Raw genomic sequence first — 18,321 nt, forward strand, 5'->3', positions numbered from 1 at the left:
AAAGAAATTCTCTGTTAATTTAAATAATTATTTTAGTTGTTTTTAAGTTGGAATACAATTTTAAATGACTCAGTTTAGTGTTGGTAATAATTTTCAATAATAATATTGTAGAAATATTTGTATCAATGTAATACCCTCCAATATCGGCATTTACCCACTTCTAATACATTATAGCCCTTGGTTTATAATGAAAATGATTATTGACTACTAGGAGAGAAAAACAACTTCCAACCTTTCGACAAACTAAATAATGATATCTTTTGAAAAAAATACTAAACTGATTCGTGTTTTAATAAGCTGATATTACAAACCGACATGTTTGGCTCATAATATATGCAATATGTGACATATTGCGATGAGCTCACGCACTAGATACATCCCCTAATTGACTTCCAGATCTTGAACTCCATCTGCATGAAACACTAGATGTTTCCATAATTACACAGTCATAAACTAATCCAACACGAAAAATACTCAATTCGCACTGAATTACTAATAATTCCAATTAGAATTTTTCCAGAACCTGCGACCCATGCACATAAAAAATTAATTACATTTGCTAATTTAAAATCTTCCCGGATAGCGTCATAACACACCATTTTTTACATTTGTGACATTTAATTTTGTCATTTTCCTACCGTGAAGTGTATAAACATGTATCTCATGAAGAAAACGTAAAGTAAAAGCCATAAATTCTCGCTTAATTAAATGTGTTTTAAATATGTGGTGCTAAAAGCTAGGTAATTGCAATTCTCGATAAAATTTGTCTTTTCAAACTATTTCACACGGTTATTTCGAATTTCATTAAGCTTTAATGCAAAAAGAAATTGTTATTTAAAATCAATACACCAAAAAATTCAGACTGCAAAACACGGGCGCCGACTAATGCACTCTTGCTTGAGGTAAAAAAATAATAATAATAACTCTTAATAATATTTGGAATTTCGTCTTTATTCTAATCTTTTTTAGTAACGTTGCATTTTTCAAAATCACTTTTAATGCCAAAGATGCCAAAGAAAATGGATCAAATTCATCGTTTTGTCATCTATGTTTTTCCATTTTTCAAATTAATCCAAAATTAAGTTAATTAAGTTTTTCAGTGAAAAACTCCTGGTAAAAAAATTGTTATTTTCTCAAATACTTCAAAACGACAAAACATTCTATATGAACTTTTTATTATACTATTCCGAACAATTAAAAGAACAAAAAAATTTCTTAAATTTTTTGGTGATTTTTGAAAGACTGTATATCAAATAAAAATTGTTGTATATAGATTTAAAAAAATCCAATTTGAAGTTTAAGTTTCTAGTCTTGAGATCTTTTGGCAAAATATTTTCTGAGCAATCCTAAGACGTAACGCCAGAAAAAAATCTGTAAATTTTATTTTAAATTAGTTATCTTATGAGTTTTACTAAGAAAATTACAAAATACGAAATATTGTTCCACAATAAGACCAAAAATTGCAAAAAGTTCAGTAATTCAGATCGTTTTGCACTGAAATTAGAGGTTATGGTAATGGTGTGAAGCTCTAAGATAGCAAAACAACCACAAAATAAAATTTAATTTTTAATTATTTGTCCTCGTTTGAAGATTTCGGTTAATTTTAGAATTTTTTTCAACGAAAACCTTAAAAAATTTAAGTGATTTTACAAAAACTAATACCAAAACTAAGCAGAAGGTTACAAAATAATTCTGAAATGCATTATTTTTGGACTTTTTGTATTGAATTTGAAAACTTTCCTGAAAAAAAAAATAAAAATTTTGCAAAATTACATAAAAAAATTAATTATTTTCTCTAAACTTTGGAGTGATTTTTAACGAGAAACTAAAATATAACAGATTTTGCCAAAAAAAGATTGAAAATTTCCAAAACAGATCTGGAAATGCGTTATTTTGTAAATTTGGAGCGTTTCTCACAGTTAAATTTAATGAATTAAAAAGAAATTGTTAAAATAAGGTATAAGTTTCCGAAATTGTATCTTAAATGAGTTAGTTATTTATTTTGTATTCTTGATTCTAAAAAATAAAAAAAATTATTTTCGCTTAGATATATTTTTTTCACTGAGAAACTTAGTTATTATTTGAGATTTAGTTAAAAGAAAGTAGAAAATGGCAAAACTAAATCTAAAAATGGATTATCATCGCATGTTTTTAAAAATTTGAAACAGAAATTTGTTTTTAAATCTATTACTTTATTGATTTTCCAAGCACTTATGAGTGTTTCTCTGAAAATTAAATTCTTAAAAAAAACAATTTTTTTTAATTGTTTCCACTTTTTTTTCAAATTTAACAATAGGGTATTATTTTTCAAAACTCAACAACTTAAAACACTTTGCATATGTACTATTTTCTTTACACTTTTTATTGTATACATACATTAACCACTTTTGTATTATTTACTGTTATTTATTGATTTTTTCTTTTGTACTATACAAAAAATTAAATTGTTATTAAATGTTCTAAATATTAAATACATTAAATTCAGCAAAAATAAAGTATTTGTTCTAAGTCCTGTAAGTTGTGTTTAGAAAATCTGAAAAGAAGCTTTTTTTTTATTTGTATTGCTTTAAATTTATCAAGTTTTTGTTTATGCCCCCATAGAAAATATAAAAGTCGGCGCCCATGCTGAAAACCCAACCGACTCAAGACTTTGATAAAGCAAGCAAAAGCTTAAATGTTTCCCAAGAGTGGGGTGTAAACTACAAGTCAGTGTTTTAACAAGACACGCGATTCGCTAATTGTATGAAAAACTCTTCGCCCCTGAAAAATTTCAATTTTTCAGTGCGTCTACCCTCACGAGAATTTGAAAACGTCATCGGATTTCGAGTGCGCTGTTTGTTTTGCATATTTTATTAATCGCTTGGCACAAAGGCCAGAAACGTGACGAATTTCGGATAAACTGTTATAATAAAAGGCAAAAAGCGACGAGAATCGCAAAAACTTCGCGGGTTATAGCCGAGGGGAGCAACTTTCCGATATTAAAGCCTCAATCAATATTTTCCAACGCTATTAATTTTAAAAATCTTCAACTTACCTTTTGGACGATGAACTCGGGATTGATGCCCAACTCTGAAACCAGCATTTTTTCAGTTTTTATTTCAGTTTTCATGAAACTAACCCTCCAGCAACGGCGGTTCATCCTCGAAGTCGCCCCCGGCGCCCTCGTAAGCCCCTCCTGCTGGGCCAGAGCCCCCAAATACATCACCTGAGTGAGGAACAGACGGGTTTAGGTAAGGATTCGACCCGTAAATATTCCCTGATACGTTCGGCTTCTCCTCATATGATTGGAAGTTTCTGCAACAAACGATTTTTAATTAATATTCAGTCAGGAACTAATTACACAATTCAGAATTAAAACAACAGAGGTGGATCTAATGCGGAAACTAAACAAAAAACGAGCTGTTTCGGAATTACAAATAAAACCTGCACGTAATTGCGAATTATTTCTGGGGGAAAATAAACCGACATAAATGACAAAAATTGAACTTTAATTTGTAGATGCAAAAATCTACAAAGTGGAATTTTTTCCGGATGAATATTTATAAAATTTAGATGAATTTTGCATAAAATCTGCATAAAAACTGCACCAAATAGTTAATCATTTCATTTTCACAGCTTATCAATTTTTCAAATTAGTATAACACGCTGCTGGCTTATTTAAATTAAACTATTTCGTTGGTGATGAATCTCTTTATGGCGCTGTAATATTTTTTCTCGCATAAACTAGTTTCATCAAGTTTATAGTCCCTAAAATTTCGGCTTTTGTTAAATAATAAAAAATTGTAAATTTATCCCTGGCACAAAGTTGCACATCGCGATCGATAATTTTAAACCCAGGCCCGTAGTTAGAAACAATTTTTAGATGGGGCGCCCAAAATTTTTAGTGGGGCTAGAACAGTTCTGCAGTTTTGTATAGTACATGTTTATTTTTTACTATAACTAATGTTACTGAAAGGTTCCAAATTTCAATATAAAAAAAGCACATTTAATCAAATTTTGAAAAAAAATAATAATATGATCCTTAAATCATAATAGTAATATGCCTGTGAATTTGATATACAGGGTGCGCCAGAACTCGCGCCACAGAGAAATATAGCATATAGCAAATACAGCAGAGAATAGCATATAAGGTAAGATACCAGGAATATGGAAAAAATGTTAAAAAAATTTTATCTATAAAAGTTATGAGGGTTTAAAATTTGCACTTTGACTCTATTTATTTCTATTGGAAAAATAATTTTACAAGTTTCTTTGCTATAGACTATTAAAAGAGGAAACAAGGAAGCTGTGTCTTAAATTATAACTCTTTTCAATGTTATTTGTTGCTTTCATTGGCAAAATTTTTGTACCTTTACTAAATAATTGTAAAAAAACATATACAAGATCATCAGTATCATTAAGTAGACATAAAAAAATGTCAAATGTCAAAAAATAAATGTCAAAAATTTTTGACAGATAGAATTTTTTAAACATTTTTTTCATGTTCTTGGTATCTTACCTTACTTGAAAATTTTCTCTGGGGCGCGAGTTATGGCGCACCCTGTATAGTAAAATCGTTTTCCTAAAACCTACTAAAAATTTTATGACACATTATGAGTATAAGGGATTAACCAAACTATGGCACGTTCCTTTGCAAGTGTTGCTGCACCCACTAGAATAAAACAGGGCCGTATTTAAAACTAAAGTCGTGGTAGAGTTTTACCAAGCTATTATTAAAAAAAAATCAGCTTTATTTAATAATAGCTTGTTAATAACCACCTTGCTTTTTTAAATTTCTTCAAATACTTGACTTTAGCAACAACTTCATCGAAAACTATTAAAACATTTCAAGTATTTTAGACAGAAAGAAAGTAAGTAATCCGGCCCTGTTAAAAACTGACCTGTTTCAGGGTCCGGATGGGTTCCACTAATTTATGATTTGTTTACCCTCTGGTTTACTCTTAACAATACCGCATTTAACTTAAAAGTAATAAAATTTTTAGTAGGTCGTAGGAAAACGATTTTACTATAAGTTCATATTATAAATACCTATTTTTTAGACTAAATTTTATTCAATTGCTAATTGCTAATACAGGCTGAACCAAAAGTAACGCACAAAATTAATGACTTAAACAAGTAGATTTTCTTTTTTTAAATGCTATATTTTGACATTATAGTGACATTTATAACATCATTCGTTTTTAAGTTGTGACGTCATTTTTTTTTTAATAACAACTGCCATTTTGGTTCACTGTTTTAAATAGCACCCATCTTTATCTTTCTGGTAATAAGAAAATTAGATTAAAAAAATAAAAAAATATTGCCACTTAAAAGGCTTTATTTTTGTTCTTGCCTTATTTCATAAGGGGCAATTGTTTTTTGTATATTTTTTTAAATAATTAGCATGAAAAAACTTAATATAAAACCTAAACACAGAAAATAAAAAAAAAAACAATCACCCCTTATAAAATGAAGTAAGAACAATAAAGACACAACAATAAAACTCTTTGGATAAAACTTTCCCTAAGTTTTTAATTTTATTTTCTTTTTTTTGAATTTTTTTGCTTTGCTTTTTGCTTAGGTACTTTTTTAAAACGTGTTTTTATTTATGGAATCTAATATTATTTTATTCTACAAAATCTTCCTTGAAAAAAACACAAGTTTGTACTATAACTCATAAACAGGTGATGGTTTCTGTAGTTTTTGAGATATGTTATACACATTTTTTTTAAATCATCCTGTATATGTACTTGAAAATAATATCAAATGACTAATTTATATTTTTTTATTTTAACATTTGGTATAGGTTTAAAAGGTGTTGTAAACCTGAAATCTTTAAAAGTAGCTAAAAATGTCCATTTTTGGCACATTTCACCCCAGATCGAAAAAAAGTAAGAAAACGTATAAGGAAGGTATGAATAAAAAAACTAAATCCAGTTTTGGTTTATTTTTTTGCGCGTCCTAAATGGATTAAGAAAGTTGGTGCGAATTAGGTCCAATAAGACGTTTTTAATATTTCCATAAAATAAACAGCATATAAATAAAAAATATTGCCAATTAAAAGGCTATATCTTTTTGTTCTGGCAATTGTTTTTTGTATATTTTTTTAAATAATTAGCATGAAAACACTTAATATAAAACCTAAACACAAAAAATAAAAAAAAAAACAATCACCCCTTATAAAATAAAGTAAGAACAATAAAGCAACAACAATAAAGCTCTTTGGATAAAACTTTCTATAACTTTTTTAAGTTTTTTATTTTATTTTTTTTTTGGCATTTTTTTGCTTTATTTTTTGCTTACCAGAAAGATAACGTTGTGTACTATCTAAAACAGTAATAAAAAATATTGGTTGACATTAAAAAAAATAAAAATGACGCCATTACTCGAAAACGAACGTCATAAATGTTACTATAGTGTTAAAATGTAAATAAAACCGACCAATTCAAGGATTTTTTTAAAAAATTACTCAAAACAAAGACATCAATTTGAGCACTACTTATTGTAATTTTATACGTTAATATTTCTAAAGAAAATTGTTAAAAAAGACACAGTTTTATAGTAGGGCTCAGAATATTCAAAAAAGGGCTCAACCCTACTTGCTACGGGCCTGTATTAACCGATGTTTGTATGGTAGTGTGATTAAATTAAAGCAATTAGAAGTGCGAAAGTGCGATAAATTTCCTTTTTATGTCAGAAGTTGAGGCAAAATTGAATAAGTTCCAATCCCGGTAAATAAAAATAACGAGAGAAATTAATTTGCGATTAGAAAAACCGGTCCAAAGATAGCACAGATATTGATTACGTCGTGATTAAGGAAACGGAAATTAATAGCTTTTCACTGTCGAAGCGAAACGTGATATATAAGAGGAGATGGATAATTCTCAACTGCCATAAAACATAATATAATTATTTTGTGAAAAATTCCTCGACATGACCTTTCATTAGTCGGATTCCCTTTGATCAGAAAAATGTCAGAAATTTCAGCTTTCAGCCCACACTAAAACCCTACTTCTGACACAAAAAACACAATAACTGAATAACTTGTGCTAATTCCCAACTAAAAGGGCTGAAGCTGAAAAAAATTACTCACAATTCCTGCTGGAAGTCCTGCTGAGGGGGCATTTCGAAGTTGTATGAAACGTCCTGCTGGCGGAAATAGTCGGGTTGGTCCCCAAATCCAGACATTCTACAAGTTTCGTTAATATCTCAAATTAGTCATTTTATTAAAAATTAAAACTCGAAACTCGAGTCAAAGTTTTAGTCGAGTACTTACTTACTCTTGAAGATTTTATTACTTTAACACACAAACTATAAAGTTCGTTTTATTTCCCTGTTTTATTTTTTCTAGCAATGTTAGGAGTTGTACAGACGTGAAACTACAAAACTGTAATTTTATTTTTATTATGAAAATACATTTCAACTGGAGATAGGATGCGACAGAAATTATGAAACACTTTTAATCATTTATTAACCCACTTCCTTTTAAGTATCGATTTTATTATTATAAATTCAACGTTGTGGGATACTCGAGGCTGCAGGTTATGTACTTAGAAAATATATGCATTAATCGTGGTATTTACTATTGTTTTTTTCGTTTTGTAGCCATAAACGAGTATTTTATTATTATATTTCAAAGTACAAAAGACACAATGTAATATATTCCATTGTACTCCGATCATTTATAATGACCTTGTATAACCTATACAGTTGGTCCAGAAAAAAATGTTTACCCACTACTGCACTAAATATTTTTATTTCTTGTTACTATGCCAACTATTTTTTTTATATTTGTTGCCATGGTTACAAACATTTTCTAGTGCATTTCTATAGTAACTATCCAGATCTCTACTCGTGTTTTAGGATGGAAAAAAGAGCTTTTAAACAGATTTCAAAATACACCAATTCATTCATTAATTCAAAATACAAAAGAGGTGTTTAAAATAAATTCTTGAGTTAAAATTTTTCATTAAATCCCTTAAACGAAAGTAATAGTTCTTCAACAGGCATGAAAATCTCATATAGAAGCTGCAAAAGTTTCTATTGCTCTTTTCTAGCGGATATTTTATGCTAGAAGTTATTTCTGTAATGAGATTACATACGAAATCTCTTACTGAAGTAGTTGCACAATTTAAATCGATTTAAACTTATAACAACTTAAGTTGAAAAATTTACACAACATTGAGTAATCCCAAATTCAGGAATAAGTTTGTTTACTTAATACTGAAAATACTGTGAGATTCAAGGGAAAACTCAGTAACAAGATAAAATGTTTTTTTTCGGAGAAACCGAACCGAAAAGTTTATAACATTGTTACTGAAACTCCCAGACGTTTATTTTATAAATTGTGACGGACAAAAGCTGCAATTTATTCGTTGGGGGACAAAACAAATGCGATAATTTGCTGCAACATCTTCGCCACTTAATTATTTTTTTATGTCTTAATAGCGTTTCAGCATCTTGAAATAATCAGGGCGTTACAAGCCACGGTAATGCATTACAGAACAAGCGAGATATGCAACCAATAATACACCATCTACGTACACGTAACCGTAACGTTAACAACCTAACCAAAAACCTGCCGATGACAGGTTTTAACGCCAAACACACTTGATTTTTTCAGGTTGGAAAAAAGAATCACGTTTTTTACGTACCTTATGACAGGTTTTAATTAGTTTTTTTTGTTGAGTTCTCTTTTAAAAAAATGGACGTTTAATTCACAAACCACAACACGTTGCAGCAAAACTCAACTTGTTCAACGTCATCAGTTGAGGATGGGGTCAAATGAAACTCAGTTTAAATTTCTATTTTTATTCGATATAACATAGTTACAAGCGAGATTTTACAATTTTATTGCAAATATTTAACTTAATGTTTTACACTTGAACGCTAAGAGGGGCACTAAAATGTTTTATTTCAATCTTGGTTTGCAAATTTAATTACATTGCAGTTGTCAAATAATTTGGCCAAAATGACGAAAACAATGAAACGAGAATAATGAAAATCCATACAATTCAATGAAACTCGCCGCTGATTCATTTTACAAAAAAGTATTATTGATGGAAAACTGAACACCACAGCTCCCAATTAAAACTACAACGACGTGTTATTTAATCACATTTCAGATTGTAACTAAAAATTTTCATATTTTAAAGCAACGGACTGAATATGTTTTTATTTTTGAAATGAATAATAACAAGGGACACACCATAGCATTTTTTTCTCTACTCATCTTCGCATTTGTCAAATAAAAAAATGAATGTTTAACATATTTTTGTTTGTGTTTAATTTAATCTAGCAAAAAATTATATTATTGCACTAATGAAATTAGACAGTTGCACAAAAACATCCACTTTCTATTATTATACAGGGTTAATATAAATGATTCTAGCCTTTGAAACTCTTGATTATTTTATATTATATTGACAGTTGTCAATTTAAGTAGTATTTTACATTTGTAGCCGTTTATTTACGAATTTTGAGTTCAAATTAACAAAATAACAGAGATTACTTATGGGATAAAAAAATGTTAAATATCTCAATTGCAATAATATTCAATACATTGAGAGGCGGTAAATTTCCCTTTGTTTTCCATTGAATCCCGATGTTAGAATCATTTATAATGACACTGTATAACATTACAGTTGGTTCAGAAAAAAATTATTTAGCTAACTTGAGTTGTTTTTTTAATAAAAATGATTACCTGCCACTGCACTAAATATTTTATTTGTTGTTACTATGACAACTATTTTTTTTTAACTTTTGTCACCATTTAGCATTTCTATGGATCTCTACTCTCAGCCGACTCGATTAGGAAGGAAAAAAAGAACTTTTACACTAAATTTCAAAATATACAGGTGCGCCAAAACTCGCGCCCCAGAGAAAAATTTCAAGTAAGATAAGATACCAGGAACGTGGAAAAAATGTTTAAAAAATTCTATCTGTCAAAAAATTTTGACATTTATTTTTTGACATTTGACATTTTTTATTTCTATTTAATGATACTAATGATCTTGTATATGTTTTTTTACAATTATTTAGTAAAGGTACAAAAATTTTGCCAATCAAAGCCATAAACAACATTAAACAGTTATAATTTAGGACACACCTTCCTTGTTTCCTTTTCTAATAGCCTGTAGCAAAAAAAACTTGGAAAATTATTTTTCCAACAGAGATAAAAAGAGTCAAAGTGCAAAATTCAAACTCTCATAACTTCAAAATTTTTATAAATAGAATTTTTAACATTTTTTCTGGCGCACCTGTATAAAAAATTGAGTTTCTATTTTTATGTTACACCAAGTGAAAAAAACTAAAATGATAAAATACTATAAAAATGTGAGGTTTTATCACCGATAAAAATTCTCGAAATTTTTTTGTTTTTGAGTTTTGGAAAATTTTTAGTTTTCTTAAACTTTCTGAAGATTAAAACTATCTGCATTTTATAAAATTTCATGTTGCAATTGTGAAAAAACATCGCAAACCTCAAAAACAACAGAATTTCAACACGATCACATTTTTATAACACTATAATTTTTCGTACAATTATTTTTGTTCACCTTGTATTTGTACAGTCCATCAAAATTCTTATTTCAAATCCTGAAATGTGCCAAAGAAGAGAAAAAATCGCAAAGCGATAATTTTACTAATAATAATATCTTAAAAAGCATTCTCTTGGAGAATTAATAAGCCTAATAAAGCACATAAAAAATGAGTAATACTGAAATCCTCTATTTACAAATATAAAAAATGAAAAAGAAAGCGATTCGAGTCCTAGCAATGACATAAACTTGATTACATGAGTGTTTTTCCTAGTGTTATCACAGTTCTGCTACACCTTATAAATTGATGTATTTTTTATGTTTTTTGTTGTGCGCCGAGAGATCGGACGAGGTCGTAAACCTGCGATCGCAAATCGTGCACGAATACGGTTTTTCCCCGGTGTGAATCCTAATATGCACTTTGAGCGACGACGACTGCGTGAATCTCTTCCCACACGTGAAACACGTGTAGGGTTTTTCCCCGGTGTGCGTCCGCATGTGCTTTTGCAAGTACTGATGTCGCGTAAACTGCCGATCACACACGGGACAAGTCGAGAGATTCTCCCCTGTGTGAGTCCTGGTGTGTTCTTGCAAATACGCCGCTGTGGTGAACTTCTTATCACACGTGACACACGTGAACTTCTCCCCCGTGTGCTTCATCATGTGCGTTTGCAACTCAGATGCGTAGTTGCAAATTTTATCGCACATTGTGCACTTGTACGGCTGCTTCCCCGTATGCTCACGCATGTGCACCGTCAATTGCGACGAATGCGTGAATTTCGCATCGCAAACCTTGCAACTGACCTTCTCCCCAGTGTGTTTGCGCATGTGCACATTGAGATGCGACGATTGGGTGAAAGATTTACCGCAAATCGTGCACGTGTAAGGCCGTTCCCCCGTGTGGGTCTTAATATGCGAGTTCAAAATATAAGTACTCGCGAATTTTTTACCACACGTCACACAACTGAACGGTTTTTCCCCGGTGTGGGTCCTCATGTGGACTTTCAAATCGGCGGCGGTGAGACACCGACGGTCGCAACACGTGCATGCGTACGGTTTTTCCCCCGTATGCGACTTCATATGCATTGTGAGTTCGCCTTTGATCGTGAAACGTTTGTTGCAAACGGCGCACTGAAACGGTTTTTCCCCCGTGTGGCGGCGGATGTGCTCGCGCAAATGCGACGAGTGGTAGAACCGTTTTTCGCAGTATTTGCACTCGAAGGGTTTTTCCCCGGTGTGGGTGCGCATGTGGATGCGCAAATTCGCGTTTTTGCGGTAGTTTTTCCCGCAGATTGTGCACGTGAAGGGTTTGACGTCGGCGCCGTCTTGATCGGGAGTCGGGGGGCGCACTTGGATCCCGGTTGTGCGTTTAATGACCTGCCGGGGGGGCACTTGAATGGGGCCCTGGATTTGGATTATTTGGGGGAGGGGCTGGAGCTGTGGCTGCGGCTGAACCTCTTGATTTTGGGTCAAAAAACCTGAAAAAATATGTATCAAGTAGGCTGTAAGTCTAAATGCATCTTTAATAAAGGCCGATTCACACAAAAAGTGTCATTAATGTCATTCTGAACAAATTTTTTCTAATTTGCGTTTATAATAATCTCCAGTGGGAGTCGTTTATGGCTATCTATAAAAGCACACTGTGCTTTTAATGATAATGTGCAAACTAAATTCTGTTTCTCATATTTTATTTATTATTATTTTGTTGTAACACTAATAACTAATAATTTGTAAATTTTATTTTTAATGACAGACGGCAGAAATGACACAAAAAACAGGTGGGCACCGAGTGTTACCAACCGATACCAACTAACACAAAATTCTCTAGGTGACAAAAATATATATTTTTTTAATTAAAATAAGAAAAAAGGAGGCGCAAATTAGAAAAAATAGCATAAAATACTCGTTTTATAATGGCATTGGCGCACTTATTCCATAGAAAACTCGTCTACGGCTCGTTTTCTAACTTTGGATTCAACCCTTATAAAACTTGTTCTTTAATATACTATAATCACATCAGTAATGACAAAAATCTTTAAGTTTGCTACCTGAGGCACACATTTATTTGAAAAATTAATTTTTAGGACCGATTGAGGTTAGGATTGTTTGAATTTTCGCATGGTTGCCACCCTAAAATAACCGACTACTTCGATGCACAAAGTATATTTATTGTCGTATCAACAAGAAATTACTCCCTCGGATTTAGGAATATTTATGAATAGGTTGCCACAAATTTGGTTAGGTTGGTTTCTGGTGATATCGTAACTAGTGTCAAAATAAATTTAGGTTAAGTCACCTGTCAGCTTGTATGGATAATTTAATTGATAGTTGACAGAAAAGGTCAACCGACAACAAGGGGTAACCAACCTTAGGCACACAAAAATACTTCTGAAAATTCTAGTTACAAACAACATGAAAAACGTAATTTTCCTAAAAGTTCAAATCCTTGGTGGTAATTTCTTGTTGACAAATCTGTAGTATTTTTTCTCTCTCATGTTGCCCCACCTGTGGTCGTTGACGAGTCGGGACTTGTACTATCCGACCTGGTCACCTCCACCAACGCCTCATTTTTGCTCAAATCCTCGTCATTGTCGAGGAAATGCTTCAAGTGGAGATATTCCGCGTTTTGGGGCTCCTCTACACTTATCGGGATTTCTTCTTGGGTGCTCGTTGATATAGTAAAATCGAACTTGGTCGGCGTTGTGAGTGACCTGACCCCCATAGTCTTACTATCCTCCTGCAGGTGACTGATATACCGGTGCAACGTATGATCTGACTGGAGACAAATATTGCGAAAATCGTACGCCACCCTCAGACGTTCAATACAAGTGGAACAAATCAGCGACGGTAAACCTTCCTTTTGCCACATCTAAAGCACACAAAGAGGGGCTCACAGGAGCTGGTAATGCAACACCACAAGACTTACAACTTCGGAAACGCAGGATAACAACTTGTCGCAAAATTTTATCGAATCATTATCTTGGGCACTTGTGGGTGTGAGCGAACAATCGATACGTAAACACGCGCGACAACAATCCGCAACGTTTATTATCGTCTCCATCGCAATTCCATTGGAATTTCGGTCTTCAAACGCGATTTCTTCAGACATGGAATTAACTATTATAACCTTAACGCAACACAAACGTCAAGTCTGGTGAAAATGCCACCACCAACACACAAACGACAAATTCCCCACGAAGTTTTCACCGATTTGTGCCGCAACTGGGGGCTTGTTTCGCGTTTCAAACACCGCAACACTTCTATTATTTATTACTAAATAACTGTGCACAGTTTTATGTTGATTATCACGGGAATTAATTGATTTTATAATTAGCAGTGGTGTCATCTATTCTGTCAATTTGACAGCTGTCAAACAAAATGTTTATAAATAAACAATTTGGTTAATTTTATTAGTTAGGTTTAAAAATGAACAGTGTTTTTCAGATAACGGACTGTTGTCGCACTTGTTTACGCGTGGAAAGTGCTTTAACACCGTTAGATTCAGTCGATTCGGACAATATAAAATTATGTGATAAACTTGTTGCTTGTATTTCGGATATTGTAAGTTCCAATGGGTAAAAAACCGTTTTTTTAATCTTGGTTTTAGGCATGGACAAAAAATGGATACTCGAATTTGTTGTGTTCAAATTGCATTGAAAAACTAAGGATAGCCTACGAGTTTCGATTGTTGTGCATCCAGTCTGAAAACACCTGTCAGCAGTATTTTTCCCAAGAAAAAGTCACGTCCTACACGAATTTGGACGATTTCCAGCTATCTCACACGATCCAGATCCAGAATACTGTCATCGAGACTGTTAAAAATACCGAATTTCTCAACCTCAAGCACTTTCTTGATGATGATAGTCTATCCAAGTCCGGGAAACCCCCGGAAAACTCGCGCAGTGCGTCGCCCGACTCAGTCGCCACGACTGGCTTCGCCAAGTATGAAAAACTCGCGAAAAAGACAGTCGTACCAACCCGATCTGTGAAAACCCAAACTCAGCCTTTACCCCAATACCCGAGCCTCACCCCCGCCGCGGCCCGGCTCGAGGCGCAACAGAGCAAAACCACCATCATTATCGAGGACCCCTACAAGTTCACCTGCGAGCTATGTGGGAAAAAATACGCAAAAAACGCAAATCTCAAGATCCACATGCGCACCCACACCGGGGAAAAACCCTTCGAGTGCAAATACTGCGACAAGAAGTTCTACCACTCGTCGCACTTGCGGGAGCACATCCGCCGCCACACGGGGGAAAAACCGTTTCAGTGCAACGTTTGTCAAAAACGCTTCACCATCACCGCAGAACTGACAGTCCACATGCGGATCCACACCGGGGAAAAACCGTACGCGTGCAACTGTTGCGAGAAACGCTACATCAAAGCCAGCGATTTGCAGGTGCATATGCGGTCGCACACCGGGGAAAAACCCTTCGCGTGCAATTATTGCGATAAGAAGTTCACCTCGGGGTACATACTGAATTCGCACTTGAAGACACACACGGGGGACAGGCCGTGGCAGTGCACCGTCTGCGCCAAGTCCTTCACCCAATCGTCGCATTTGACAGTCCACATGAAGAAACACACGGGGGAGAAGTTCGTCTGTAAAGTCTGCAACGAGGAGTTCACCCATTCGTCCCAATTGACGGTCCACATGAGACAGCACACAGGCCGCCAACCTTACAAATGCACAATGTGCGACAAGATATGCAACTACGCCTCCGAGTTGCAAACCCACATCATGAAACACACCGGAGAGAAGTTCACGTGCATCACGTGTGATAAAAAATTCACAACGGCGGCGTATTTGCAAGAACACACCAGGACTCACACTGGGGAAAATCTCTTCAATTGCACGCTGTGTGAACGCGTCTTTACGCGAGCCACCTATCTGGACAAGCATCTGAGGACGCATACCGGCGAGAGGCCTTTCGAGTGCGAAATCTGCGGAAAAAAATTCACACAGAGCAGCAGTCTCAACGTACATATCAGGAAACACACCGGGGAAAAACCCTACACTTGCAACATCTGCAACCGGAGTTTCGCAACCTCATCTTACCTATCCGTTCATTTGCGGAAGCATAAAAAGTACATAAACATGTAGCTTTATTTATTTTGTTGCTTTTAATTTTGTAATGAATAAACCCTTTGGTTTTTAATGACATGCATATTTATTGAATTCTATGATACAAAATGTATGAAATATTAAATACTTGGCGTAACGCAAACATTGGAATGAATCAAACCGACAAAACCAGCTGTGAATAAAATTTAAACCAGCAAATTATAATTTAAAAACGTATTATAAGACTAGAAATATAGGGTGATAATTTACTGTTATTTTTTATTTTTTAAAGCATTTGCCAGCCATTCCATTGCCATATCCAAGCCCTCACCTTTCGTAGCCGATGTTTTGAATATTTGAAACGTTCTATTTTTTAGTGCCTCGAGGCCGAGTGCTTGGTGGACTTCTTTCAAAGACATACAACCCGGAATGTCTTGTTTGTTAGCTAACACGACCAAAATTGCGTCCCCTAATTCCTCCTCCTACAAGAAATTAATCATTAAATGTGGCAATAAACGATAAGTGTACCCTAAGCATGTGAAATAGCTCGTCTTTGGAAATCCCCATTCGTTCTTTATCCGCCGAATCCACCACATAAATAATTGCATCTGTATTACTATAATAACACCTCCAGTAAGGCCTAGAAGTGTACAAATTAACCCAGGGCAAGAATAACGCCCCCTCACCTTATACTCGTCTGCCCCCCCAAATCCCAAACTTGGAAATTAAGGTTTTTGTATTGTACTTGTTCAACATTGAATCCAATGGTTGGTATAGTTGTAACTACTTCACCTACTTGTAATCTATACAAAATGGTGGTTTTACCGGCTCCGTCCAAGCCCAGAATCAGAATCCGCATCTCTCGAGCCCCCAGAAGGCTTTTAAAATAACTAAATAAAACTCCTGAAATGTTTGTATAACCTCACTTTTGTGACTTTACAACGCCCGAATTACTCACCCATTGCTTCCAAATTAAGTGTAACGTGCAATTAATTAGGTCGTTGCAACAAATCACTAATTCATTTTATAACTTAGTTCAAAATAAAATGTTAAAGCCTCGAATTTTCACCGACCTGACGTGTCGTAAACATAAACTGGCGAGCTGTCAACGAGCAGGTTGGCCAACGTAATGCAAATCAAATTGTTGCAATAAGAATTGTTTTTAATTAATTAAAACATTTGTGTTTTTTTGTAAGAAAACAATTCATTTTAAAAAATAAAATAAATAATTTTCACCGACGCTGGCAAATGAACAGGTTGGCAAACCGGCACGCAACGCAACGTAACGTAACAATTAATTGTAATTAGAATTGTTTCTAATTAATTAGATCGTTGTAACAAATTACTAATTTATTTTGAAACTTTGTTCAAAATTAAAACTTAAAACCTCACATTTTCACCGACGCTCTCAAACGAACAGGTTGGCCAACCGGCATGCAATAAACTCCCAATTCTCAACTTCCAACTCCCAATTAACTCTTCTTAACTCACAACTCTCAACTCTTCTACTAAAGTTTTCATCAAACAAGCATAATAAATCATCAGATCAGGTGAAATTTCATCAGACTCAACTCCTCTCTCTTTCTCTCAACTCTCTCTCTTAACTCTTACTCTCTCAACTTTCTTTCAACTCTCAACTCCCAACTTATAACTCTAAACTCCCAATTTTCAATCAACTTCCAACTCTTAATCAACTCTTAATTCTCAATCAGCTTTCAATCAACAATCAACTTTCTCAATCACCCTCTCAACTTTCAACTCTCAGTCAACTCCCAACTCTCAATCAACGATCAACTCTCTCTCAACTCTCAATCAACCCTCTCTCAACTCCCAAGTTTCAAATATCAATCAACTTTCAACTCTTTGTAAACTTTTAACTCTCAATCAACTTCTAACTCTCAATCAGTTCTCAATCAACTTTCATCAGACTCTCAACTCTCAATCAACTGTCAACTCTCTCTCTCTCTTAACTCTCTCTCCCAACTCTCTCAATCAACTCCTCTCTCAACTCTCTCTCTCTCTCAACTCTCTCAAATCTTTCTCTCTCAACTTTCTTTCAAGTCTCAACTCACAACTTTTAACTCTAAACTCCCAATTTGCAATCAACTTCCAACTCTCAATCAGCTTTCAATCAACAATCAACTCTCAATCACCCTCTCAACTTTCGACTCTCAATTATCTTTTAACTCTCAATTCTCAACTCCCAACTCTCAATCAACTCTCTCTCCCTCAACTCTTTCTCTCTCTCTCTCTCTCTCTCTCTCTCTCTCAACTCGCAAATCAACTCTCTTCCAACTCTCAATCAACTCTCTCTTAACTCCCAACTTTTAACTCTGAACCAACTTCCAACTCTCAATCAACCATTAACTCTCTCTCAACTCTCAATCAACTCTTAACTAACTCCCAACTCTCAATCAACTCTCAATCAACTCTCAATTCTCAACTCCCAACTCTCAATCAACTCTCTCTCCCTCAACTCTCTCAACTCTTTTCCTCTCTCTCAACTTTCTCCCTCTCAACTCTCAATCAACTCTCTCTTAACTCCCAACTTTTAACACTGAACCAACTTCCAACTCTCAATCAGCTCTCAATCAACAATCAACTCTCTCTCAACTCTGAATCACCCTCTCAACTCTCAATCAACTCACAACTTTCAATTAACTCACAACTCTCAATCAACTCTTTACTCTTAGTTGTCAACTCGCAACTCTCAACTCCAAACTCTCAATCAACTCTCAA

General features: G+C 34.0%; 4 protein-coding genes across 4 annotated transcripts in view; 1 reads left to right on the forward strand and 3 right to left on the reverse strand.

The window, feature by feature from the left end:
• The window catches only part of LOC123004865 (protein YIPF5), a 160,607-nt gene extending 151,842 nt beyond the window's left edge, over positions 1-8,765 (reverse strand). Inside the window, exons 1-4 of the mRNA XM_044398355.1 lie at positions 8,634-8,765; positions 7,073-7,168; positions 3,119-3,294; positions 3,035-3,069 (exon numbers count right to left, since the gene is read on the reverse strand). Coding sequence (XP_044254290.1) covers positions 3,035-3,069; positions 3,119-3,294; positions 7,073-7,167 — 306 coding nt within the window. The 5' untranslated portion in view covers position 7,168; positions 8,634-8,765. The remainder of the gene's footprint in view (positions 1-3,034; positions 3,070-3,118; positions 3,295-7,072; positions 7,169-8,633) is intronic.
• Positions 8,766-10,238: 1,473 nt separating this feature from the next.
• On the reverse strand, positions 10,239-13,877 carry LOC123004684 (gastrula zinc finger protein XlCGF57.1-like). The gene is made up of 3 exons (XM_044398056.1): positions 13,444-13,877; positions 13,023-13,386; positions 10,239-11,995 (listed from the first exon to the last, which is right to left on the reverse strand). Exons 1-3 carry the CDS (start codon positions 13,624-13,626, stop codon positions 10,815-10,817), a joined length of 1,728 nt encoding a protein of 575 aa, XP_044253991.1. The 5' UTR covers positions 13,627-13,877; the 3' UTR covers positions 10,239-10,814.
• LOC123004685 (zinc finger protein 2 homolog) lies at positions 13,699-15,674 on the forward strand. Its single transcript, XM_044398057.1, has 2 exons — positions 13,699-14,078; positions 14,125-15,674. Exons 1-2 carry the CDS (start codon positions 13,944-13,946, stop codon positions 15,619-15,621), a joined length of 1,632 nt encoding a protein of 543 aa, XP_044253992.1. The 5' UTR covers positions 13,699-13,943; the 3' UTR covers positions 15,622-15,674.
• LOC123004686 (ADP-ribosylation factor-like protein 1) lies at positions 15,670-16,811 on the reverse strand. The gene is made up of 4 exons (XM_044398058.1): positions 16,541-16,811; positions 16,269-16,485; positions 16,111-16,222; positions 15,670-16,064 (listed from the first exon to the last, which is right to left on the reverse strand). Exons 1-4 carry the CDS (start codon positions 16,542-16,544, stop codon positions 15,855-15,857), a joined length of 543 nt encoding a protein of 180 aa, XP_044253993.1. The 5' UTR covers positions 16,545-16,811; the 3' UTR covers positions 15,670-15,854.
• Positions 16,812-18,321: the final 1,510 nt, after the last annotated feature.

Source organism: Tribolium madens, unplaced genomic scaffold, assembly GCF_015345945.1.
Source record: "Tribolium madens isolate multiple individuals breed KSU strain unplaced genomic scaffold, Tmad_KSU_1.1 Scaffold_20;HRSCAF=117;Tcas5.2_LG4, whole genome shotgun sequence".
Lineage (NCBI taxonomy): Eukaryota > Metazoa > Arthropoda > Insecta > Coleoptera > Tenebrionidae > Tribolium > Tribolium madens.